The 27,997-nt window shown below is 37.8% G+C and overlaps 2 protein-coding genes across 4 annotated transcripts; one reads left to right on the forward strand and one right to left on the reverse strand.

Moving 5' to 3' along the window:
- LOC137737898 (TNF receptor-associated factor homolog 1a) lies at positions 1-27,997 on the forward strand. Of its 2 annotated transcripts, none has more exons than XM_088682733.1 (11): positions 1-222; positions 1,048-1,261; positions 2,228-2,339; positions 2,846-2,934; positions 3,025-3,093; positions 3,180-3,309; positions 22,552-22,710; positions 23,039-23,387; positions 24,151-24,263; positions 25,024-25,174; positions 27,631-27,997. In XM_088682733.1, exons 2-11 carry the CDS (start codon positions 1,084-1,086, stop codon positions 27,676-27,678), a joined length of 1,398 nt encoding a protein of 465 aa, XP_088538859.1. In that variant the 5' UTR covers positions 1-222; positions 1,048-1,083; the 3' UTR covers positions 27,679-27,997. The 2 variants fall into 2 exon arrangements, with proteins under 2 accessions (XP_088538859.1, XP_088538858.1); XM_088682732.1 differs by lacking the exon at positions 27,631-27,997 and adding an exon at positions 25,413-26,192 and having other exon boundaries at positions 3-222.
- LOC137728712 (uncharacterized) lies at positions 9,903-16,030 on the reverse strand. 2 transcript variants are annotated; one of them, XM_088682734.1, is made up of 10 exons: positions 15,993-16,030; positions 15,739-15,842; positions 15,396-15,654; positions 14,718-14,773; positions 14,055-14,102; positions 12,505-12,550; positions 11,334-11,362; positions 10,693-10,802; positions 10,444-10,579; positions 9,903-10,237 (listed from the first exon to the last, which is right to left on the reverse strand). In XM_088682734.1, exons 3-9 carry the CDS (start codon positions 15,565-15,567, stop codon positions 10,489-10,491), a joined length of 552 nt encoding a protein of 183 aa, XP_088538860.1. In that variant the 5' UTR covers positions 15,568-15,654; positions 15,739-15,842; positions 15,993-16,030; the 3' UTR covers positions 9,903-10,237; positions 10,444-10,488. The 2 variants fall into 2 exon arrangements, with proteins under 2 accessions (XP_088538860.1, XP_088538861.1); XM_088682735.1 differs by lacking the exon at positions 15,993-16,030 and having other exon boundaries at positions 15,396-15,646.

Consider the following 27,997-nt stretch of genomic DNA (forward strand, 5'->3'; position numbering starts at 1 on the left):
ACACCCCTAAATTAAAAAAAAAAGATTTTCCTTTTTCGGTTCCGCCTTTGCTCAATTCTATCTCTCTCCCCGCTGCTCCTTCGACCCCACCCCACCCAAAACCCTACCCCCACCACCGCCGCCGCCCCCCCCCCGCCGGCGCCTTTCTTTTTCTTTCTTCCTCTCTCTAGAATCTCAGAGCTTCCGTTGGCCATTGTGAATAAGCTCTGGTCTTCGTTGCAGGTTCGTATCACTATTCGATCTATTGGATGTCGTTTCCGAGATTCCCTTTTCTGTTCCTTCTGTAATTTGTTTTTTAATTTCGTTCCTCTGTGGTTCTATATGGTTTGTTTTTGATCGCGGTTAAAAGGGATTGATTATCCTCGATCTTAGTTCGATTGGTTCGGATTTTTGTGGGTTTTTATTTGGATTGCGTTTTCCGCAATTGGGTTCATCAAAATGGTCCTGACTTTTTAGGGTTTTTGATTAGCAATTTCGTACTTTCAATCTGTTTGGTTTCAAATCAGTTTGGTTTCTTCGAGTATTTGGAGTTTGATTTCAGGGTTTATTGGTTTTTGGATTTTCGGATGTGGGTTTTTGGTTTAGGGAATGGTAATTGATAAGCTGTTTGGTTGCAGAGAAACTCATGAAATTTTTTTACTAGGTTTAATATTTTTTGCGTTCTATGTCGCCTTAAGTCTTGATTGCTGTAAAACTGTCATCATCTAAGCCAATTAATCGGTTGAACTGAGATTTTTGTTTTGTCAGGTCCCAAAAAAGTAGAATTTTATTTATTTATTTATTTTTTTGGATTTTACGGTCGTCTCGTTACATTTACTTGTTAACAGACAGGACAGAAAGTGTGATTCAATTTGTTAAGTTTGGTTCTCCCCTGAAATTCAACATTGAGATGTCTGTTGTTGTTTTATATCTGGGCTCTTTAAAAATTATGGTGTAATTGGTAAAAGAAAGTGTGGCTTGTAGTGTGCACATGCTACTTTTCAGGGAATGGACTCCCAATGTATATAGATTTTATTATTGATTGTTTTTCTCTTATCATGTGAGCAGGGTTGGAGTGTGAGGACAGGAGTTTTGGAGTGGGAAATGGCCGGGATTTCTAGTGAAGAGTCCGGTGCTGGAAGGTCTACGGAGGGGATTTCAAGTGGGCAGCGTTGTCTCTCTGGGGAAGCCTTAGCAGAATGGCAGTCCTCTGAGCAGGTGGAAAATGGAACCCTATCTACTTCACCCCCTTATTGGGACTCTGATGATGACGATGATGGTGGTATGGTTTTTGTGCACTACATTGCTTATTGCCTAGTGTGTTTGAATGTGTATTCGTTTTTTCCAATCTAATACCAGGCTTGTGGAAATTTTGAATCAATGGAGCTAAAAGATGATATGCACCTGGATCCTTATGTGAAATATAGCTACCAATGTTTTATAGCTACTGTACAGATGATTTTGTTGTTTTCAAATACATTAGCCTTTGCCATATTTAAGTTTGTATTCACAAGTTGCACCATTGGATGAGTCCATTCCTTTTCTGAAGTATTTTAATCTTGTGTTGAAATGTTGTAAATGTTTTCATGAGTGTGTCTCCTGATCACGTAGGTCAATTTGGAGAATTTAGGTTGTCCTAGGGAGAGATTGCTTAGTCTATTGTTTTACTTACCACGTAACTACAGTTTGTTTTGCTTAGTATGGCAAAAAAGGCTGGACAATTGTGCATTTGAATATCTAAATATTTAAAAATTCAAAATTTGAAAAAAATTATTTTTATTGTATGAAACACCTGTTCCATTTATGTATTTTTCACTTGAAACATGTGAAATAACATAGTAGCCTGTTCCATTTATGTATTTTTCACTTGAAACATGTGAAATAACATAGTAGACTGTTTTTCAAAGTTTTATTAAACCTCCCCACACTTAATTATAGCATGCGTCGGTGAAGGGAGACAAGGGCAGCATTATACTTGATTGCTCATCTCTGCATGGAATCAGTTTTATAATATGTCATTTCCTCCCAAATTTCTTATTTTATATATGGGTTTAATTCATCTTTGTTATATTTCATTTCTAACTACCCTTTCACTCCACCTTGGATTGAAAATTTAGCCTTCCCTTATTCTATTGTAAGAAATAAGACCTCTGCATTTCCCATGCCATTTTATCAGTGAGTGTTTCTGCTTTCAAATTTTATTTGGATGAGTTGGTTAAATGTTCACGAACCTCTTACTTCTTTATAGGGCCAAAGCCGTCTGAATTATATGGAAAGTTCACGTGGAAGATAGAGAAATTTTCTCAAATTAACAAAAGGGAACTTCGCAGTATTGCTTTTGAGGTTGGCGGCTACAAGTGGTATGAATTCTGAATATTATTATTTTCTGTGCATGTTGAGCACAAAAAATGCTAGTACTTTAGTTTGCTTGTTTATCCAAGTTGTATCAAATTAATTTCTGGTTCTGGCGAATTAATAATCATTGGGTCCTCTTTCCAGACAACACATGCAACCCACCAATAAATAGTTAAGTAAAGTGGAGCTGAGGTCAACTACGTTTCCTTTACCTTGTTCTCAATAATGAATGTGTTTGATGTACCATGTGATGTTCTAATCATGAGTGGTTATATGTTACAAACATATTGGGGGGTTCCAGTGAGTTCATCTTCTGGATTCCTTCTGTACCCACCGAGGGAGTGTAGCCCAAATTCATTTCTGAAGGGTTGCATAATTGCTGGAATATGAGAATTATGTATATGTCCATGCAACATAGTTTAAGCTTGGCACATATTTGCTGATAGATGCATGTGGCTTGGGCAAACAGTCATCATAAGATAAGTGAGTTTTGAAATTTTTGTTATGGCAGGTACATCTTGATCTATCCCCAGGGTTGTGATGTTTGCAATCATCTCTCTTTGTTTCTTTGTGTAGCTAATCATGACAAACTTCTTTCAGGTGTGTTATTGTTTCCTTTGTTGAATTATCTCTGATTATTGATTTTGTTGGGGGTATAATTGTGGAATTTCTCATTTGTCTGTCTAACAGGTTGGAGCCATTTTGCTCACTTTACTATAGCTGTGGTAAATAAAGATCCTAAGAAATCGAAATATTCTGGTTGGTTGGTTAATCAATTTTTTGTTGTTCCAGTGGGTTCTCAATATATCCATCACCACGTTTGAGTAAGCATGCATTTTTTGTAGATACATTACATCGCTTTTGGAAGAAAGAGCATGACTGGGGATGGAAAAAATTCATGGAGCTGTCAGAAGTATTAGATGGGTTTATTGATGCTGACACTCTTATAATAAAGGCGCAAGTCCAAGTCATCAGGTGCTCTATGATTATTCAAGCTATAATTTGATTTACTGCACTAATGTTGTATTTTTGACTTATAATCACAAACTAAGTAACGTAGTTAGGTCTCAACAAGGATACAATATAGCTAAGAAGGCACTATATCTTGTGATATTGAAGGGAATCCACTTATGAATTTTTTGTTAAAATTTTGACTCTCTCTAGATCTTGCTCTGTGATGTATTCGGCAATAGACTAAAACTTAGCCAAATAGAGAAAACTAGAAAACACACAAGACTTATACTCGTTCGGCAGCACTTTTGCCTACTTCCAGTTGTGATTTCCCTGGTTAGAGAAATCACGGCTTCTTCAATTAATAATAGAGTATACAGTACTTTTGTAAACCCTAGAACTAATTTCCATCTCTTCTCTCGGCTGTCGCATATTATCTCACACTGTTTTAACCCTTGTCGCACCCTACTTATAGGCATAGGCTGCAGTTTACATGTCCTTTACAGATTATAACTCCTATTTTAAGTGGAATAGGAAATTAGACTTCCTTTCCAATTCCAAATAGACTTCTAGAATTTCTAATCTAAATTGAATAAGGAAACTAAGATTCTTTCCTAACCCTTTGAAGAGAAGAATCGGTGCACCCTTTATTTCCTAAAACAATCCTAAACAGAAAAGGACACTAATTGACGAGTCAAAATGAAACAATCTCCACCTTGGTGAATCACACCAAGTCTTGATCATTGCTTCCCAAAGTATCTTTGACAATTCTTGAAGCAACTCTTGAAATCTTCAAGAATCTTCACCTTGGCAATCTTCTCCTTCCCTCATTGCACCTCAAGTGAGGAGGTGCTTTGCTTTAATCAATCAACGAGATTGATCAAGTTCAAGCAATGGTTGAACTTCTTGGTCAACATTATCTTCGTAAGGAAATCTGTGGCATCGTCGTTCGTGTGAACCTTTTATACCCAAATCTCCTAAAGACTCCACCCAATCTCTAATTCTATGATTCCTTGCTTCAATGTGCTTTGACCTTTGATGAAAAACCCGTTGAAAAAACCCCTTACACTGGACCTTGTTCTTTGATGTAACCAACGGCAATAGACTAAACTAGCAAATATAGAAAACTTAGAAACACACAAGAATTATACTGGTTTGGCAGAACTTATGCCTACGTCCAGTTGTGATTTCCCTAGGTAGAGAAATCACCGCTTCTTTGATTAATAATAGAGATTACAGAACTTATGCAAACCCTAGAACTAATCTCAAACCTCTCTGCTGTTTGGCTGTTTTCTCTCTGCTGAAAATCAGCCTTGCCGCACCCTATTTATAGATATAGGGTTGGCTTACATGTCCTTTACAGATTATAATTTTTATTCTAAGTGGAATAGGAATTTAGACTTCCTTTCCAATTCCAAATAGACTTCTAGGATTTCTAATCTACATTGAATAAGGAAACTAAGATTCTTTCCTAGCCCTTTTAGGAGAAGAATTGGTGCACCCTTTCCCTAAAACAATCCTAAACAGAAAAGGACACAAATTGACGAGCCAAAAACTAACAATCTCCACCTTGGTGAGTCAAACCAAGTCTTGATCGTTTGCACCCCAGAGTATCTTTGAACCTTCTTGAAGTAGCTCTGGAAAAGCTTCAAGAGTCTTCACCTTGGCAACCTCCTTCTTGCCTCATTGCACCTCAGGTGAGGAGGTGCTCCACTATAATCAATCAACGAGATTGATCAAGTTCAAACAATGCTTGAACTTCTTGGCCGGCACTATCTTTGTAAGGAAATCTGCGGCATTGTCATCCGTATGAACCTTTTCAATCCAAATTTCCTTAGACTCCACCCAATCTCTGATTATGTGATATCTTGCTTCAATGTGCTTTGATCTTCCAGAAAAAACCTGATTCTTTGCCAAGTGAATGGCACTTTGACTATCACACTTAAGCTTCACACAATCTTGAGTGATTCCCATTTGACTTACCAAGCCACTAAGCCAAATTGCTTCCTTTCCAGCTTCGGCCAATGCAATATACTCTGCCTCTGTGGTCGATAAAGCTGTAATTGGTTGCAGTAGTGCCCTCCAACTGATTGGTCCTCCTGCGCATGTAAACACATAACCAGAAATTGACCTTCTCTTGTCCAAGTCCCCTGCATAATCGGCATCCACATATCCTAACACCCCTGCATTTTCCTTTTTCTTCTCAAACATAATCCTTTGTCGCCAAGAACCCCTCAAATAACGCAAAATCCACTTGACTACATCCCAATGTTGCTTTCCTGGATTTGCCATGTATCTGGAAACGACACTGATTGCTTGAGCTATGTCAGGACGTGTGCATACCATTGCATACATGAGGCAGCCCACGGCATTAGCATAAGGCACCTTCTTCATTTCTTGTTGCTCTTCCTCGGACGTAGGACACTGTTGTCCACTTAACCTGAAGTGAGCTGCCAAAGGAGTCGAAACTACCTTTGCTTCTTGCATGTTGAACTTCTCAAGAACCTTCTGAATATACTTGGCTTGTGATATCCAAATCCTTCCAGCGGTCCTATCTCTCTGAATTTCCATGCCAAGGATCTTCTGTGCAGCACCTAGATCCTTCATGTCGAACTCCTCGCTCAACATCCTTTTCAAGTCTTGAATTCTAGACTTGTCTTGACAAGCAATTAACATGTCATCCACATATAGCAATAGCAATATGATCATCCCATCTTGGAACACATGATAGTACACACAACAGTCATACAAACACCTTCTAAAATTAATTTTCAGCATGAATGAATCAAACCTCTTGTACCACTGTCTTGGAGACTGTTTCAGGCCATACAGGGACTTCCTTAGCTGACATACTAGGTTTTCTTTCCCATATTCAACAAACCCTTCTGGTTGAGCCATGAATATCGTCTCCTCTAAATCCCCATGAAGAAACGCTGTCTTCACATCCATCTGCTCAATCTCCATGTCATGCTGAGCTGCCATTGCTAAAAGCAATCGGATAGAAGTATGCTTGACTACAGGTGAAAAGATCTCATCATAATCCACCCCTTCCTTTTGTGAGTACCCCTTAGCCACGAGTCTTGCTTTGAATATCACGGCATCTTGTTCATGTAGTCCTTCCTTTTTCCTAAATACCCACTTGCATCCAACTAGCTTTCTGTCTTTGGGTTTAGGAACCAACTCCCAAACAGAGTTCTTGTAAAGAGACTCCATTTCCTCTGTCATAGCACTTATCCAACTATCTCGCTCATCACTTGCTATGGCTTCTCGATAAGTAGTCGGATCTCCTTGACTAATGTTAAGAGCATAATTAACTTTGTTTTGGTCAAACCCAAACCTGTCAAGTTTCTTCTTGTTCCGCTTAGGTTGTCCAGTGCTATGCATCTTTGAAATGCAGGTGGATTGTTGGGTGGAGTTTGACTCCTTTGGGATATCTGGCGGATTGGAGTACCTTCAATCTGTCCTGTTTCTTGCTCCACCTGATTCCTAACTGGTGAATGATGCTGATGCTCTTCTTCTTCCTCAAAACCATCAGATTCGACCTCTTGCTCAATTTGCTCCACCTGAGCTTCTTCTTCATCTGAACTGATTAACGGAATCTTTGTTGCTTCAATTCCAGCATCATCCTTCTTCTCCCTACTGCTCTCGACTTTATTCAGAGGCATGGTTGTCTCATCAAAGACAACATCTCGACTGACAACCTTTTTCCTGTTGTTGAAATCCCAAAGCTTGAAACCCTTCACTCCTTTCTCAAAACCTAGGAATATGCAATGTATAGACTTCGGTTTGAGCTTGGACCTTTCATCACTTGGAATATGTGCATAAGCACTACAGCCGAACACCCTGAGCTTGGAATAATCCACTGGCTTCTCAGACCATACCTCTTCTGCACTCTTAAAATCGAGAACTGTAGATGGTGATCTGTTAATCAAATAACTTGCATGATTAACAGCCTCTGCCCAAAAACTATCAGGCAATCCTGCATGAAATCGCATGCTCCTTTCTCTCTCCATGAGAGTTCGGTTCATCCTCTCAGCAGCTCCATTTTGTTGGGGATTCTTCTTTACTGTGAAGTGCCTTATGATGCCTTCCTGCTTGCACTAATCGGTGAACTCATTACTTGTATATTCACCTCCATTGTCACTTCTCAGATACTTGATCTTTCTTCCAGTTTGATTCTCAGTTTCTGTTTTCCATTCCTTGAACTTTGCAAAAACCTCGGATTTCTGCTTCATGAAATAAATCCAAACCTTCCTAGAAAAATCATCCATGAAAGTAACAAAATACCTGGCTCCACCATTTGATTTAGTTGGAGGAGGACCCCAAACATCTGAGTGAATATAGCTGAGTTGCTCCTTACTTCGGCCTACTTGCGAATGATACCTTTCTTTGCTTCCCAAGAACACAGTATTCACAAAAGTCCAGTTTGCAAGCTGACACGCCTTCCAACAGGCCTTGCTTGTGTAATTCTTGCAATCCCTTCTGGCTTATGTGCCCGAGCCTATGATGCCATAGTTCAGTCTTGTCTTCTATATTTTGATTTACAGAAACAGCTGCTCCCCCGACTATAGTGGTCCCAATTAACTTATACAACTTATTGGGTTGTAGGTCACCCCACATTACCACTAGCGATCTTTTGGTTACCCTGAGTCTTCCTTTTTTAGACTTGTACCCATAACCGGCCTCATCTAAAGTGCCCAAGGAAATCAAATTCTTTCTTAGTCTAGGGACATACCTGACATTCCCTAAAGCTCGTATCATCCCATCGAACATTCTGATTTGAACAGTGCCGATTCCTCTTACAGGACATGAAGAATCATCCCCCATTAAGACTTCCCCGCTGCTGACTTCTTTGAAAGTATCGAACCATTCTTTTTCTGCACACATATGAAACGTGCATCCAATATCCAAAATCCAATTGAAAGCCTTGGAGCCCGATGTTACCGAAAGAAGTTCCCCGTCACTCTCATGTTCGGTGACTGCACTAGCGGAACCTGAGCTTCCTTCCATCTTGGCTTTCTTTTCTTTCCAAATCTTGCAGTTCCTCTTCCAATGATCGGCTGAACCACATTCGAAGCAACCTTCCTTCTTTTCCTTTTTCTTCTTGGATTTTGACCTACCTCTGTTGCCAGTTTTCTCTTCTCTTGTCTTTTCCCGCCCCCTCTCCTTGCCTTTGGCATAAAGGCCTCGAGAGCTTTCAGTTATATCATCTAGTTTAGCATATAACTGAAGAGCTTGAATTACGTCTTCAAGCTTCAAGGACTCTTTTCCAAACATTAGAGTTGTTCGAAAGTGCTTGAAAGACGAAGGTAGAGACCTTAGCAGGATGATAGCCATATCATCATCTTTGTAAGTTTCTTCGACTTTCTGAAGATTAGCTATGCAATTCTGGAACCTGCATACGTGATCTTCAATATCACCTCCTTCTAGTCGAAGCCCGAATAGTTCATCCTTTAGAAAAAGTTTATTGGACACGGTTTTTCCCATATAAACATTCTCCAATTTTTCCCATGCTTCCTGGGCAGACATCTTTTCGGTGATGTGTGACCGAACTGATCTTGTGAGATGGATCTCAATGGAACTCTTGGCCTTCTTGAGAACCTTATTCCATGCTGCTTCTGTCATGCTTTCCGGCTTCTTACCATCAAGTGCATCATCCAAATCCTGCTGTATCAGTACGTTCTTCATCATCCTTTGCCAGTCCGTGAAGTCATCCTTGCCGTCAAAGGGTTTTAACGCAGGTCCTTGATCCGCATTCATCTTCCCTTTTAACATCGTAGAACACCTTGATCCTAGCTCTTGATACCAATTGTTGAAAAAACCCCTTACACTGGACCTTGTTCTTTGATGTAACCAACGGCAATAGACTAAACTAGAAATTACGCCCGCGCGTTGCTGCGGGAACCAACTGTTTCAGGCGTAATCGGATGAATAAAACATATTTAAGTTGAATAAATTCAACACAATTATGAACAAACAGAATGATACATGAGTGAATGAAGTCGATAAGACGAACAGTTTTGCTTTTATATACATTCAAGTGAGCTGGCATATAAACACATTGTACAATGAATGAGAAGAAACTGAACGTCTTTGATTAGAAAGATATAGTTTCCAAAAAAATTATGTTTCCTTAAGAAACAGAAGAAACACGTAGTTCACACATCATATGTGTCCTGCAGTGTAGGCAACCATTTCAACAGGTAATGGCAAGAAAAGAAATTAAAATATTAGGCATATGAATGCAAGCTTACAGAAACTTTGTTTTTGTACACTTTCTTCTCCCTTCAATGACAATTTGTTTCTTATCCAGAAAAATAAAATGAGCAGGTCAATGATACTCACATGCGCAAAATGCTAATCCTATGGTCTAAAGCTAACTAAGTTTATAAGTGTAAAATCCCTAATTTCACTGTATTTGGATTGATCATAGTTCGTGACTTGTTAAACTTGATATCTCCTTGTACACTTTGGGAACTTGACAGCTTAAAGAAGTGCTCATAAAAGCAAATTACACAATATCTACTGAAAAACTTAAGAGAAGGGACTCAATTAGTCAACAAACAGGTGCCTCACACATAAATATTAAAGACCAAAGAGAGAAAACCAAGCCGAACTCTTCAAAATTCGTTGGCACACATGCTTCATTGGCTCAATTGAATGTATAATGCATACTTAGATACAACAATTCGAGCAATAGCTCAGAAACAGTGCTGAAATTCCATTAGCACTAATCACACACTGCCGGAACAGAGATCCTAGCAAAGCTATACCAATTAAATGACAAAGACTAAAAACCACAAACAGGAAAAAAAGAAAAAGAGTTATCAGACAGCATGATTCAAATATAATTTTATTAGGGTTGGTAAAAGCACAACCCATCCAGCACTTAGAACACACAGTGGGATTTAAAAGCAGGTCTTTCTTGATTAGAAGCTCATATGTCTTGCACCTAATTTTCAAACACTCAAGCGTCAGTGTCTTAATACTTCTAACCCACAGTCTAAAACAGAAAGAACCTCATTTGATGAAAATGCCAAAATTTTCTAAGAATGGAGTCCAAAAATTTATAACATCAACCTCATGCGGGGACTTGGCTAAAATTTATTTTTAAGCATCCAAAAAGCCATTAAACTAAACATAGTTAGTTCTTCGTACCTTTGTATGAAGATCACACAGGAAAACATAATGCATTGCTACATGCTAGGTTGGAATTTCGGGGGCTAGATTAGAGCCACACTTGAGTTCGACATCGAAAGTGAGGCTTCGCTGGTGTGTTTCCACACCACATGCTCTGCAAAAGAGACAATCTCATAATCAAAAACACATAAATAAGAAATATACACTATATATATAGCAAGAGAAACTTAAGAAATGAAAAGTTCAATCAAAGTGAGTGAAGTGAACCTTTTTTCTTTTTTTAACCCAAAGCATTGAAAGTAGAACAAACCATTCTTTTGTCCTCTTTCTCCCCTCTTCTTGTGTCCCCCACTCTTTTTCACCCTTTGAAACAATAACTGATAAGGAAAAATAAAAAATTACTATTGAATAATCTAACAAATCATTTAGCACCATCGGTTGCCAACTTGCAATCTTGAGTCTACTAACATTCCAAAATTATTATCAGCAAGTCTCCATATAACCTTTTTGATTTGCTTCTTTTCCTCCTATTTCCCAACCAACAACACATTTCTTATTGTCTTTCTTCTTCACATATATGACAATAAACAAAAAAAAACAATGTGCAAAAGATACAAAAAGTAACAATAGCAACTTCATATTTACCATTTACACTTGTAGTAAAATCTCAAAATATTTTAGAAATATCATATGAAATGCACAATGTTACAAATAAAATTGATTAATTAGCACACCAAAAAAAAAATGATAGTGGAGAACAGGAAATAACTATAAAAAATTAAAAATGTCAATAGACCAGGAGAAAACTACTTTAAACAAAATGAAAACTCAGAATTTAGGATAAAACGAAGGAAAGAAATCAAACAGAAAAGAAGACAAAAGAGAAGTAAAAAATTAAAGCAAAATACCTGAAGCACGGTGAGATTCAAGCTTCGAACTGAAAAAAAAAACATTCAGTGGTCAACACCCAACCACTAATTAATTAAGTGGTGATCATGAACATGTGAATAAAATTGTAGAGGTTAATTATACGGAATCTTACCGCCAAAAAATAAAAAATAAAATAAAAACTAATTGAAATTATGTGTTGTGCACAGTGATATCGAAGAAGAAGAATTTCTATTTAAATTACAGATTTTCAATCAAATGCGGAATATACAAAGCAATTTTATTTCTGATTTGAATATAACCAACTAAATCCCATGTTGTATCAGTATCAATGGATCCAACATGGTGACCATCTGCCCCTCAAGTATTCATATCTGCAAACCCTCGTCTAAAGAAAAATTCATCCAGAAATTAATCACTGAGTATGCAAGGTTGGCATGCATATTCACGTTTAATCGTGGCCATGATTATAGGAAATAAAAAAAATACGAAAACAGGAATGATGTACCTTTACTTAGATTTCAGGATTCTAAAACCTGTTGCTGAGATTTGAGAAACATATGAAATGTGTTTCATGATTTCAAATTAGATTTGCATAAGAGTTCAGAAACGCATACATCCCTTCTTTGCATTCCCCTAAATGCTAAACACTAAACCCTAAACCCTAGGCTTTCAACACCAAAACACCCAAATAGTACCAGAATTTTGCAATGTGCAGGGAATATACTAAAAAAACTTAAACCACAATCAAGCACCGTCTATCTAAACAAAATCAAAGAACCCAAACCACATACAAAATCTCCAAAATCAATTTACGCATCCCCTAAATATATAATAATAATAATGATTCTAGTAGAAATTCCAATCCACTACAAAAAAACACAGAGCTAAAACAACAAAACACATAATACCAGATATTGCTGGATGTAGATATCCAAAACAGCGGCACCCATCAATTGATCTAATTACGTATCCATTCCCTATCCATGGCATACAAAGTATGTACTCCCTGTTTACATGTTATAAAACATTTAGTAGACCAGCAATCAAAATTAACAACCCTAATTGTTGTACACACCAAGCTCTCCAACTGAAAATGTTTAATTAAATTTTCCAACTTAAAACCCTAAATTATATTCTACAAATTGAAATAACAGAAACAGAATTAGAGAGAAGGAAGAAATCACTGACCTTCGAGTTGTTGAAAGCTCTGATGGGTGTTTCTTTTCATCCAACCCTAAAAACAGAACCCACATTTGTAATATAATATCCAATCATTGGTCAAGAATCAAATTAACCCAGCCTGTGTATAGAAAAATTGAACAAATTTAGACATTTATATGTATGTATATTCCAGTAAATGCACTGAACCCTAAATTGCAAAACTACGTCAGACTGATTGAAGAAGAGAAACAGAGAGGGAGAGGGAGAGTGTGTGGGACGGAGAGAACCCTAAAAACAGAACCCTCTGGCAACCTAATACAAAATCAAGCCAACAAATTCCATTTCAATTTTGACAAAACAAATCGAAAAAGAATAATGAAAACCAAAACGAATTACAGAGGAACTGATGGGTTTATGCATCAGTAACGTGATAAAACCCAGAAACACAAAACATAATATGTATCAGCTTAAAAAAACCCAAATAAATAAATAAAACACTCAAATTTCTATGTAAAAGCGAACATATTTTGACCCCAAAACAAAGATGTCATATATGGAGGAAGAGAGAAGCGATAGAGAGGGAGATACTAACTCAACCCCACCATCTCTTTGCAGCCAACACACTCATTCACTCAACCCTACCCTCAAATCTTGTACCCAATCAACTCTCTATGTCCCCCTAATCGTACACCCACCGTCACCTTCTCTCGGAAACCAACCCCTTCTCCTCTCTCCCCCATATCACACCCCACCCTGTGAGGGCACTGACAGCAGACCACCTCCCTAGAAACCGGCCCTAAAAACCCATACCCATACCTCCCTTACCCGTTCCCTTTAACCCTTGCATAAAATCCTCCCATCTCTCTCTCTCACCCTTGTCCCAGCTCTCTGTCTCTACAAATCGAAGAAAACAAACCCTAAACCATATCCCTAAAATCCCGCCTAAATCCTCCCACACTTCTCTTGGACACTCCCTATCTCTCTCTGCAATTCCTAAAACAAATCTCCTAAATCCTATCTCGGACACCCCCATCTCTCTACAAATCGCACATACAAAACCCCAAACCTAATCCTTGAAATCCCACCCAAACCTAATCCCTGAAACCCTTTCTCTCGGACACCCCATACCATAGAAAATGAATCTGAACTTTAGTTAATAAAATCGCAAGCCGCCTTCTCTCTTCCTACCTTTTAACAATTCACCAGTAAGATTATCTCAATAAAAACTTGTATTAGCAAATCCAGTGACGAATGATGTGAAACTGAAGCTGTGAAAGCTTATTTTGAGAAAGAATGAAAAGCCGTCTTTCTACAACTTGAAACCAAAATTTAAGTGAATGGCCCTGTAACCAAGGTTATTGAACATGATTAACTATCCGCAATATGACGACTATCCGCTACCCTCAACCTTGTAACCTGAATCAAGCTGGTTTCACACATACCAATAGAAAACCAAAATATCAATGTTTGGGGAAGTTACCTTATTTGAAATACCACTAAAAAACAGAGTATACTTTTAGGCAAATATTGTTTAAACACCCAAACATAATTCATGATATGTGCCAAAAAGAAAATACCTCTCGATTAGATTTCTTTCGTTCACAAACTTTCTCCCTGACAAACTCCTGAGATAAAACCAAAAAAGAAAATAAGTCACAACTGATGCAAGTAGAGGGAAGGAGGCAGAGAAAAGTAGGAATTTATGAGTACACCACTCCTGTTTTAGGTTCCCAACTTATAAGGATGCTAACTTCATCATATAGGACAACCGTTAAAACACATTTCTTTCCGAAATTAAATTAAGAAAAAAGTTCGACACTCACATGCCACAACACAATGTTACATAAAGTAATCTTACCATCACAACCAAATTGACACAAAACTTCAAACAGTCCTTTTGAAAGCGAAAGTCAAGTGATTAATCAAATACTCATTTTCTGAAAAAGAAAAAACCCAACAAAAATATATAAAAAGTAAAAGTACCTAAGTTCCCAATAGTCCAATCCATCAGAAAAATACAAACTTGCACATGTTTGAGTATAAGAACCATAAGAAAGAAGCAGGGGATGCAAAATTTTGAGAATGGGTCTAATAATACTCATCAAGTACAGATAATCAAAGTTAAAAGGAGGTAATAAAGGTATAGAAAAAAGAAGAATATATTCTACAAATGAATGAAACAAAAGATGGTGACACTGGAATGGAAACACTTCAGGAGGCCAGAGGAAGAGGGACAATACTATAGCAAATAAATTGATAATGCTTGTGCTCTCCTCTGTTCTTTCCCAAGTCGATCCTACAAACAAAAGCACAGACAAAACTTAAAAAACGATGCCAATCAATGACAGCTAAATTATCCCCATCCCGAATCTTTTATAAAACAAAGCACCAAGAAGATTTCAACAATAAATATTTCATACGACATTTAACATAACAAATATATTAACTTTAGATTCTAGACTTCAAATAGTTAACATAACAAATACAAATTTAACCATCATCTCTCTTATCCATTGCCTTTTCTACTATAAATGAAACCGGATATTAAATAACTGACCATTTTACATTGGCAGATTGCAATTTCTTTGGAAATTAGTCATAAAAGTTAATACATTTCATCACTCCATTTCTGACTTATCCTCTTATCAACTGTTGTGCACCCTAATCCAAAGAATGGAAATTTACCCGCCAAATATCAAACTGGATATCTAATAACTGGAAATTTTCCATTGGATATCTAATAAATTTCAATTACTCAATTTCTATGCAACCCCAAATCCAAATACCGTCTGTTGCTCCAAATATCAATGCAAAGATGCAAACTTTTTTACGCTACAACAACCATACAATTTTAATAAAACCCACAAAAACCAAGTAAATAAGCAGATTTTTGGCAAAAGCGCTTAAAATACACTCACCAGAAGCAAAAGTGGAGGATGGGATTGAAGCCATTGCTGTGGTCCTCCTGGAGGTGCAGCTTAACATCTGATACAACGGTGTTGGCGGAGGAAAAGGCAGCGCTCTGGACAATCTGACCTCTCTAGCGGCGGTTGTGAGGCAGTTGAAATCTACCGGCCTTGGTTTATCCATTGCTATTTTTTTTCATTGGATCTCCCATTCGGTCTCAGTGTTGTTATATCCGTTTCTGTTCTTCCTTGTCAATCAGGATCTGCACCCCTGAAAACCCACAAAGACATTAGAAATGGAACCCACTGCATATCTTATGAAAATAGCGTTGAGCCTTCAGGTGTCCTCACAAACCTAAGGTATGGCGCAGTTGGAGTTTTCGACAACATGAGGAAATGTGTAACCCCCATAGGCCCAACCACATTAAAAAAGTCTCTAAGATTGTTCCGCCTCTTCTCCTGCAAAAACATTGCGGAAAAAGCTCAGCTCTTGACTTCAGATTCTTACTTCTCATTTTCATCAGCTCTTCAAATCAATTAAAATATAAACAAATCAAATATCATAAAGCATTGCAAAATATATTAAGACCGGAACGAATATTTGCATACCTTAAGCTTAAAGGCAGTGTAGGGAAGCACCAGTTTCCTCAAATCAGCTTGAAGCTGCTTCAGAGGACCAGGCAACTTGCATCTGGAAAACACAAACCTCCTTGGGATTTTATCCCCTGTGATATGGTCCATATTAGCCTGCTTCTTTGTCGAAACTGACTTCACAAACACGTTCTTCTTCTGTTTTCAAATTTTCAGAAACACAACAATCAACTACGTCTCCGAGATAATTAACAAAACAAAACAAACAAACAAACAAAGAAACCTCTTTGATTCAGTTTTCCAACAACCAAACAGAACCTAAAAATTTCAAGCTTACATTTTTTAAGGCAGCCATGATAGCGTTTGCAATTTCAGCTCCGTAACTTTGTGATTAATACTGCAAAAAATTAAAACAAAAAAATTAAACGCATTTAGAGTAGAGAGAGAGTGAATTTATGCTAGGTATTCATCAGATAATTAAAACTAATTGAAAAATTAAACAAAATTACCTTTGGGCGTTTAGGGTTTTGGGGGATCTCTGTCTCTGTGTGAGGTTTTAGATGAAGGAAGGAGATGACTGAACGCGCGAGGCAAATTAGGTTTGTTTATTAGGCGCATCCGAATCGTCTAATCATACTAAGGAAATCAGCATCCAGAACACATACAGTCAAACTGGAATGCGCAGGGAGAAGCGGAAGAAGAAAAAGAAGATCGAGAGGGGGTAATTGATAGCTTACATGACACTGGTCGTGGTCGGAGTTGACAGAAATCAACGAAGTCCTGTGCGATTTCATCGTTGTGAGCCGTGAGAGAGAATACGATGGTCAAATCACGATTTTATCACCAGAAGGTCGATTGTTCCAAGTTGGAAAATAGAAAAATTAAAATTCAAGAACAATAAACTAACAGAAACCAATTACAGATGAGGAAACAATCAAATTACCTCAACAAAAATCCATGATTATTCCATGAGTGCTGATTCTATGGGTTTTGAAGGGGGAAAGTTTTTTTATTTGAGATGGAGGATGTTTGATCTGGGGATTTTAGGTGAGCAGATGGGATCTGAGGGAGAGAGAAAGGGGAGGAAGAGAATGGTAAAGTGACGATCGCACCCTGCCTTTCCACGATCATCAACACGCAGGTATCATGATCAACGGCAGAGAGAGTCAGTGGCAACCTTGTAAATAAAGTGAAATTCGGCCCAAAACACTGTTCATTTCTACAGTGCAATTTTGCCAGCTTCTTTAGACTAAAGTAACTAGCAAATATAGAAAACTTAGAAACACACAAGAATTATATTGGTTCGGCAGAACTTATGCCTACGTCCAGTTGTGATTTCCCTAGGTAGAGAAATCACCGCTTCTTTGATTAATAATAGAGATTTCAGAACTTATGCAAACCCTAGAACTAATCTCAAACCTCTCTACTGTTTGGCTGTTTTCTCTCTGCTGAAAATCAGCCTTGCCGCACCCTATTTATAGATATAGGGTTGGCTTACATGTCCTTTACAGATTATAATTCCTATTCTAAGTGGAATAGGAATTTAGATTTCCTTTCCAATTCGAAATAGACTTCTAGGATTTCTAATCTACATTGAATAAGGAAACTAAGATTCTTTCCTAGCCCTTTTAGGAGAAGAATTGGTGCACCTTTTCCCTAAAACAATCCTAAACAGAAAAGGACACAAATTGATTGGTCCTCCTGAGCATGTAAAGACATAACCATAAGTTGACCTTCTCTTGTCCATGTCCTTGCATAATCGGCATCCACATATCCCAACACCACTGCATTTTCTTTTTGCTTCTCAAACATAATCCTTTGTCTCCAAGAACCCTTCAAATAACGCAAAATCCACTTGACTGCATTCCAATGTTGCTTTCCTGGATTTGCCATGTGCTTGGAAACAATATTGATTGCTTGAGCTATCAGGTTGTGTGCATACCATTGCATCATCACTTGTTTCTCCTTTTTGAACTTAGGACATTGTTGCCCACTTAACCTGAAGTGAGCCGCCAAAGGAGTAGAAATTGCCTTTTGCTTCTTGCATGTTAAACTTCTCAAGAACCTTCTGAATATCTACGATGTATGGACATGGACATGAGGATACGACACAATACGATATGGGGATACGTCAAATTTTTAAAAATTAAGACATGATACGACATGGATACGGCAATTTATATAATAAATATATATTAAAAGAATATAATAACAATAAAAAAGTTAATTACCCAAATTTAATTTATACTATTCAAACTCTCAATAAGAAAGGATGGTAGTGGTGTAAATTCGGTGGGCTGTGTAGTTTAGGGCTTTAGTCATTTAAATTAAAAAAAAAAATTAAAAAAAAAAAAAAAAAAACTGTGGTGTTGTTTTTCTCGACTAAAACAAACAAACATCTTGACCTATAATAGTCATCTTCTTTGCGAAGCCTCCTCCACTAGATCGGGTTGTCTCCGTGTAACGCCTTCCTCCACCAAATCGCGTCATCTTCTTCGCGAGGCCTCCTTCCACCAGATTTTGTCATCTCCGTCATGAGGTTTTCTTCCACGAAATTGCGTCAAAGGCCATGGTGCTGATATCCATATCCAGGCAGTCAGATACCTGTATCTAAACTGTCGGATACCCGTATCCATCTGTCAAACGTCGTATCCGTTGATCCAGATACATATTCAACCGTATCAGAGGCGTATCGTGTCCATTTGCGTATTCGACATGCGATACATGACGGATGTGCCGTATCTGTGCATCATAGCTGAATATACTTGGCTTGTGATATCCAGATCCTTCCAGCGGTCCTATATTTCTGAATTTCCTGCCAAGGATCTTCTGTGCAGCACCTAGATCCTTCATGTCAAACTCCTTGCTCAACATCATCTTCAAGTCTTGAATTCTAGACTTGTCTTGACAAGCAATTAGCATGTCATCCACATAGCAATAGCAATATGATCATCCCATCTTGGAACACATGATAGTAGACACAACAGTCATATAAACATCTCCTAAAATGAATTTCCAGCATGAAGGAATCAAACCTCTTGTACCACAGCCTTGGAGATCGTTTTAGGCCATACAAGGACTTCCCTAGACAACATACTAGGTTCTCTTTCCCATACTCGACAAACCCTTCTAGTTGAGCCATGAAAATCGTCTCCTTTAGATCCCCATGAAGAAGCGCAATCTTCACATCCATCTGCCTAATCTCCATGTCATGCTGAGCTGCCATTGCTAAAAGTAATATGATAGAAGTATGCTTGACTACTGGTGAAAAGATCTCATCATAATCCAATCTCTCCTTTTGTGAGTACACCTTAGCCACGAGCCTTGCTTTGAATTTCACGACATCTTGTTCGTGTAGTCCTTCCTTTTTCCTAAATACCCACTTGCATCCATCTAGCTTTTGTCTTTGAGCTTAGTAACCAACTCCCAAACAAAGTTCTTGTAAAGAGACTCCATTTCTTCTGTCATAGCACTTATCCAACTATCTCGCTTATTCCTTGCTATAGCTTCTCGATAAGTAGTTGAATCTCCTGGACTAATGTTAAGAGCCTTCGTCTTGGTCAAACCCAAACTTGTCAGGTTTCCTCTATCGAATGCATCTCTGGAATTCAGGTGGATTGTGGGTTAGAGTTCGAACCCCTTGGGATGTATGGCGGATTGGAATGCCTTCAATCTGCTCTGTTTCTTGCTCCACATCCTAATTGGTGAACAATGTTGATGCTCTTCTTCTTCCTCTCCACCTGAGCTTCTTCCTCTGAACTAATTAACGGAATCTTTGTTGTGTGTATTTCAACATTGTCTTTATTCCCACTGCTCTCAGCTTTGTTCAGAGACATGGTTGTCTCATCAAAGACAACATCTTGACTGACAACCTTCTTGTTGTTGATATTCCAAAGCTTGAAACCCTTCACTTCTTTCTGAAAAGCTAAAATTATGCAATGTGTAGACTTAGGTTTGAGCTTGGACCTTTCATCACTTGGAATGTGTGCGTAAGCACTACATCCGAACACCCTGAGCTTGGAATAGTTCACCGACTTCTCAGACCATACCTCTTCTGCACTCTTAAAACCGAGAACTGTAGATGGTGATACGTTAATCAAATAACTTGCATGATTAACAGCCTCTGCCCAAAAACTATCAGGTAATCCTGCATGAAATCGCATGCTTCTTTCTCTCCATGAGAGTTCTGTTCATTCTTTCAACAACTCTTTTTTGTTGGGGCTTTACTGTGAAGTGCCTTGTCATGCCTTCCTACTTACAGTAATTGGCAAACTCCTTACTTGTATACTTGCTTCCATTGTCACTTCGTAGGTGCTTGATCTTCTTCCAGTTTCATTCTCATTTTCTGTCCTTCATTCCTTGAACTTCGCAAAAACATCAGATTTCTGTTTCATGAAATAAACCCAAACTTTTTTGAAAAAATCATCCATGAAAGTAACAAAATACCTGGCTCCACCATTGGATTTTGTTGGTGTAGGCCCCAAACATTTCAGTGAATATAGCTGAGTTGCTCCTTGCTTTGGTTATCTACACTGCTACTTGCGAATGATACCTTCACTTGCTTTCCGAGAACACAATATTCACAAAAGTCTAGCTTGCAACATGACACGCCTTCCAACAAGCCTTTCTTGTGCAATTCTTGCAACCTCTTTTGACTTATGTGCCCTAGCCTATGATGCCAGAGTTTAGTCTTTTCTTCTGCACTTTACTTTGTGGAAACAGCTGCTCCCCCTTCTATTGTAGTCCCAATTAGTTGTACTTCATTGTGCTGTAGGTCACCTTGCATTACCACCTGCGATCCTTTAGTTACCTTGAGTCTTCCTGCTTTAGAATGGTACCCATAACGGGCCCTATCTAAAGTACCCAAGGAAATCAAATTCTTCTTCAGTCTAGGGATATATCTGACATTCCTCAAAGCTCATATCACTCCATCAAACATTTTGATTCTAATAGTGCTGATCCCCTTTATTAGACATGGTGAATTGTCCCCTATTAGAACTTCTCTGCTACTGATCTCCATGTAAGTATCGAACCATTCTCTTACTGCACACATATGGAATGTGCCTCTGGTATCCAAAATCCAACTTGTGAAAGCCTTGGAGCCTAATGTTACTGAAAGAAGCTCCCCGTCATGCTGTTGCTTAGTGACTGTACTAGCTGAACCTGAGCTTCCTTCCATCTTGGCTTTCTTCTCTTTACAAATCTTGCAGTTGCTCTTCCAATGGTCGGTAAAACCACATTTGAAGCAACCTTACTTCTTTTCCTTTTTCTTCTTGGATTTTGAACCTGCCCATGTTACCGGCTTTCTCTTCCTTTGTCTTTTCCCGCCTCCTCTCCTTCTCGTTGACATAGAAGCTTTGAGAGCTATCAATTATGTCATCTAGTTTAGCATATCACTGAAGGGCTTGAATAACGTATTCAAGCCTTTTAGGGACTCCTTTCCAAACATTAGAGTTGTTTGAAAGTGCTCGAAAGATGAAGGTGGAGACCTCAGCAAGATGATAGCCATATCATCATCTTGGTAAGTTTCTTCGACCTTCTGAAGATTGGCTATGCAATTTTGAAACCGGCATACGTGATCTTCAATATCACCTCCTCCTTCTAGTCGAAGCCCGAATAGTTCATCATTGAGAAAAAGTTTATTGGACATGGTTTTGCCCATATAAACATTCTCCAACTTTTCGCATGCTTCCTGAGCAGTCATCTTTTCTGTGATGTGGGACCTGACTAATCTTGTGAGATGGATCTCAATGGAGCTTGTGGCCTTCTTGAGAACCTTAGTCCATGCTTCTACTGTCATGGTAGCAAGCTTCTCACCAAGTGCATCATCCAAATCCTGTTGTATCTGTACATTCTTCATCATCATTTGCTAGTCTGTGAAGTCATCCTTGCTATCAAAATGTTTTAACGTAGGCCCTAGTTCCGCAGCCTTTCCTTTTGACATCGTAGAACACCTTGAACCAAGCTGTAATACCAATTGTTAAAATTTTCACTCTCTGGATCTTGCTCTTTGATGTATTCGGCAATGGGCTAAAACTTAGCAAAATAGAGAAAACTAGAAAACACACAAGACTTATACTGGTTTGGCAGAACTTTTGCGTACGTCCTGTTGTGATTTCCCTAGGTAGAGAAATCACGGCTTCTTCCATTAAAATAGAGTATATAGTACTTTTGCAAACCCTAGAACTTATCTCTCTCTCTTCTCTCGGCTGTTACAGATTTTCTTACACTGTTTTAAGCCTTGCCGCATCCTATTTATAGGCATAGGGTGCAGTTTACATGTTCTTTACAGATTGTAACTCCTATTTTAAGTGGAATAGGAATTAGACTTCCTTTCCAATTCCAAATAGACTTTTAGGATTTCTAATCTAAATTGGATAAGGAATCTAAATTGAAGTGCATCCTCTTCTGCTGTCCTTTTGTGTTTTCAAATCCAGTTTACCATAAGTCTCCCCTTTTAAACTCACACTTTGATCTTTGGTGGCTGAATATCGTTTTGACATGCACTTCTGTATTCTAATATTCATGCACGTTATTGTGTTTGTAAGCATTCTATTCTTTGCTTCTGGTTTTGTAGGGAGAAAGCAGACCGGCCCTTTCGCTGCCTTGATTGTCAATATAGGAGAGAGCTTGTTAGGGTATACTTGACAAATGTAGAGCAAATTTGTCGTCGTTTTGTCGAAGAGAGAAGAAGCAAACTCGGAAAATTGATAGAGGATAAAGCTAAATGGTCAAGGTATGTCTTTGCTTTTGGAACTTCTGTCAAGTTATAGTTTGGAATGCTCACAACTAGAGCTTAATATACAATGCCCTATTTTGGAAGACATAATGGTTTGAGCTTACCTTTACAGTGCTTTATGGTTCTTGTAAATGTGACTTGGCATGAATTTGATGGAATTTTTTGCTGTATCTGCTGGATTTTTTAGTAATATGGTTACCTTGGGTTCATGTGGGTTCTTCTACGCATGTATGTCTGCATGTTTGTACATATGTCATTTACTCGCTTCTAGTAGTGGTTACATGCTCTTCATTTCTTGATAACATTTCCTTTAATGTCATTGCAGCTTCTGCTCCTTCTGGGTGGGAATTGAACAAAATGCCAGGCACCGTATGTCCAGGGAGAAGATGGATGCAGTCCTGAAAGTAGTCGTTAAGGACTTTTTTATTGAGAAAGAAGTCACATCTACGTTGGTAATGGACTCATTGTATAGTGGTTTAAAGGCTCTTGAAGGTCAAACCAAGTCCAAGAAAAGTAAGGTGAAACTATTGGATGCTGAAGAAATGCCAGCACCAATTGTTCATGTAGAGAAAGATATGTTTGTATTGGTGGATGATGTTCTGATGCTACTTGAGAGGGCTGCCTTGGAACCATTACCTCCAAAAGATGAGAAGGGTCCTCAAAATCGTACAAAAGTGAGTAGCTAACATCCTATTCTAAACGGTGATGTTTGGCTTGGTTGGTCTGTCGCATTTAAGTCCCGATTGTTGGTTGTGTGGTATAGAGGATTCCATTCTTCTTTGACGTTGATATTTCATATTGTCAGCTATGGTTTCTGCTCAGGATATTGGGAATCAGTATCCGGTTAGGAAAATACTTGTCTAAGCACAAGAAGTTCATTTCAACCAAGGATTTTGGTTAACAGTTATTTCTACCTTGTGACCATATAAAGGAAACTCTATACTCTTTATACTTCACAATGCTTGGCGTGAATTATGCTTCTCCTCAATGCTATCGTAAATGTGGATACATCGAAAGCTGTTATTCCCCCTAGAAATTTTAGTAGTTTAGTATATCTTGATTGTTAGTAGCAATGTGCACTGTTCACTGTTCACTGTTCACTGTTCACTGACTGGTTAACTCACTAGAAAATATGTTTTGTAAACTCACCAAAAATATGATTTGTAAGAAGTTTCAAGCATTTTGTTGTTCTAGTCAAAACTTGTTTGAAGGGCAAAGATCTATAGATGATGGTGTTTTAGTGATTAGAAGGATTCTGAATAGCACATTTCTCACTTCAAGCCTTCAAGGGAGTGCAAAATTAATATGATTAGGAATGTAGTAGGTTTGTAGTAAATAAGGAACATATTATAGTTGTTGGTGCGGATGTGTAATATGTTCTATTTTCCACTCTTTTAACTGCTTGATTTCTGAAAAATCACCTTGCTATTCCTGCAGGATGGAAATTCTGGAGAGGACTTCAACAAAGATTCTATTGAGCGGGATGAAAGACGTCTTACGGAATTGGGTCGTAGGACTGTAGAAATATTTGTCCTTGCTTATATTTTCAGGTCTTCTATCAGCCCTAGTATATTCTTTTCTTGTTTATGCAATATTTGAAGATTGTCCCTTGGCCTTCTTTACATTAAATCAGTTATGAATCCTACTTCATAAATTGTGGATATGTTTCATACTAAATGGTAGGAGACTTACGATTTATGATTTATCTGTTAGTGAAAATTTTGGTTGTTATTATTGTGCTACCATCAAATTTTCATTTATATATTTTCTTTCATAGGACGTGGCATGCCATGTTTCTTTTAGGATTGCGGTTCCTGGTATACTACACAAATTGAAATAGGTAGAGTTATGACGAATTATTGGTATGCATTAAGGATTGCGGTTCCTGGCATGCCATGTCCTGTACTATGAGTACGCATAAGGAGTAAGATGTGGTTTTTCATTGTGGTAAATTTGTTTACAAATTGTTGAGTATTATCTAGTTAATGTCAACTCCCTTGTGATGTGGAATGGATTTATAGTTAGAATGTTTGCCTACTGGAAAAATCAGTGCTTTTTGTTTTGGGCTTATTTTATCTTATTGTTGGATAAAGAGGGCGCATTTGGCGGCCTAATGAAGTTAGCTACTTTTCATTAGTGGAATTCAAATATTTGCATTTTGGATTATGAATATTATCTTAGTGGATGTTTGTAGATAATTTTGGACCAAGAAAACCAATGGGTAATCACTCTTTTCAACATTGACATGGTGAACATATTTACTTGCCTATTCTTATTGATGGTATCATTCTTTGTCCTATGTACATGCAGCAATAAAATTGAAGTTGCCTATCATGAATCTGTTGCATTGAAGAGGCAAGAGGAACTCATCCGTGAGGAAGAAGCAGCATGGCAGGCTGAAAGTGAGCAGAAGGCAAGGCGAGGAGCTACTGGAAAGGAAAAGAAGTCCAAGAAAAAACAGGTTTGATTCTGTTCTATGTATTATCTTGTTTAGAATGTAAATGTGACATTTCAGAGTGTTTAGATGATTATGATATCCCAGACTGTCCTATTAATGTGAATCAGTAGTGGAGTCTGACACCTTATGTCCTCAACAGTTATCAGCTGGACTGCTGAATTTGTTAATGACATCTTAATTCCTTTTCTCTCATTTAAAATTAAAATCACCAAACGGATATTTAAATGCACAATTCTTTTAGGATTACCATGTGGGAAAGGGCAGCCTCATGGGAATTGAAAGTTTTTCTAGTAGCAAAATGTGCATTCGTAGCTTCGTTTCACTGTTGTAGCACCTGAATCATGATCTTCATTGCTTGAACTCGTCTCCGGGCTTCTTGGTCTCCAAGATTCCATGTTGAAACGCGTTGTTGCCCAACCGAATTCCTACACAGTTTTCTTCACTTGGGATCACTAAGTGGAAGAATCAACAGAGAGATAGAGGGTTGGTTGTAAGTAGGGAGGAAACCAATTGAATTGTAAAATAGAAAAATCTCTACCACACCATTTGTCTCCATGTTTAGTAGCAGTTATTAGCTGGTGCCTTTTGTATCAGAGACGAACAAATTAAACCACGTCCTGCTGTGCGCATCTGATGGCATTTTACCTTTGACCATGTCTCTAAAATGATATCAGTGCTTACTAAGACTCAGAGGAGACGGCTACTTTCTCCTTGTTTTGTTTAAAAATTACCATCCAAGAATTATTCATCATCATCAAATTTAAATGTGCCATTATAATAATGATGATTACTCAGGGAAATAGTCTCTTGGACAAATGCAAGGTTAGAGAATAGAGAGCGTCAATTGACAGCAACGTGACTGCTGTATTAGTGCTTGCATTTGCCACTTCAATTCCGATTAGCAAATATAACATAAAATATGTGAGTGCGTTTATGCAGATACGATCCAAATTATGTTTGTATCTTCCTGGATTTCGAATTTCTAATCAATGTATGGTAGGTTCAAACTTTGGCTTGAATACGTGCAAGCAAGAAAAATACAACAATTTTTATTTAATCAAATATAAAACGAAATTATCACATGGTTCCAACCATGTATTTTATTTTATTTTATTTTATAGGCGATGTATTTTAATCTTTAGCGTTTATATTAGGGATGAATCTTCCCCTCCTACTCCGCACTCTCGAGCAGCACTCAAGTTGGTGTACATGTAATGTAGGAGAGAAGAAAAACTCAATCATACTAATCGTGATGTATAATAAGATATGGATCAATTCGTGCGAAAAAAAAAAAAAAATTAAGGTCCTAAATTTAAAGAAAATAAAGCGACTCAACTTTGGGAAAAGAAAGTATGGAAAAAAAAAAAAGAGAGGGAAGAATGGTGTATGGTTGGGACTTTCAGGTTGTTTGAGCAATTTAATAGCAAAGAACCACTTATTACTACAGTCTAATGATATTTCTTTTTATTTGTAAGTAATAGGTCTTAGATTCGCTTTTCATTAAAGGCAAATTTAAAGCGAGTTATTGTTAGCATATTGTTAGGCTTAACTTACTCCCCCAACCCCTAGGGTAGATAATGTTGTTTGTTCCCAATAAAAGAAAATAGCAAAGAATATTTGTGGAAGGATTTAGATTAGTTTCTGGGTTGGTATTTATCTCACTATAAGTAATATATTAGGATAGTATTTCATGATATATTTGGTTTTTAGTTTTATATTGCTTTCTTGTTTTTCAAGTTTAAGAATATTTTGTAATCTGAGTTTCCTTAGATTTAGGGTTTTTAAACAACCTTGTGGAATTGTATCATAATCTTTTTATCATCCTATCAATTAAGCTTTATATTTTTCTAATTTACTTATGGATTCCAGGGTATAGATGGATTTCAGTTGATATTCTAAAATTTGATGATGTTTGATCTTACCTATTTCGTTTCTTTTTGTGTGAAGTAGATAAGTAGTTTCAGTTTGAATTTATTTTTTACAAAAATTAATCTATGAATCGTAACTTAAAAATCACTGCTCTAGAAATCTCCGCCTAGGGCCGCCTAAGCCCCATGTAGGCGCGACTAGCCACCATCCCAATTAATTTCTAGATGTTTGAATCTTTCTCGTTTAGTTTTTGTGTTTTGAGGTGATGGGTTTGTGTAAGTGGACATATGAGTTCGAGATGGCGGAAAGAGAACGCCTTCGCCAGCAAATCTCCTATAACAAAAAATCATGTCCACCACCTTCGCCACCGCTCGTCATTGTCTCTCTCTAGTTATTGGCTATATTGCTATCAATTGTCCAATACTGTCCAATCTTATCTTTAATTTGTGCACACATTAATTTGGATTTAATATTTCAATACTCATGAACTAGTTCTTGGTGTGTAAACCTCTCACACTCTCACACTCTCACACGCACAAGTTCATGTAAATAAATTAGTACTCACTGTCATGCATGCATGTGATTAGCAGAGTCTATACCTTGCTGAAAACAATGGAGAAGAAGAATGGGGAGATTAAGATGTTGATGTGCGCCGACTGCTTATTCCTCCTCCTTTATGGCACCTCTTCACTTTCACAAAAACAACCACCTTTGCAGCCTCTTCCTAATCCTATTTGTCTCCCTTTCTTTCTATCTAGTTTCACAATTTATATGCTTTTGCTAGTACGACGTGCGGGGACCCTTCTAAAATGTACTAAAAATTCCATATTTTCCCTTTCCATTGTGGTTTTGGTTTTTATTTATTTACGGCATACAATAATTTGCTTGTTAGGGTTAAGCTACTCCCTAGCCACTCCTAATGATCCTTATTTAGTATTACTTGTTATAATTATTCTC

Source organism: Pyrus communis, chromosome 13, assembly GCF_041283825.1.
Source record: "Pyrus communis isolate YQ-2024b chromosome 13, ASM4128382v1, whole genome shotgun sequence".
Classification (NCBI taxonomy): Eukaryota; Viridiplantae; Streptophyta; class Magnoliopsida; order Rosales; family Rosaceae; genus Pyrus; species Pyrus communis.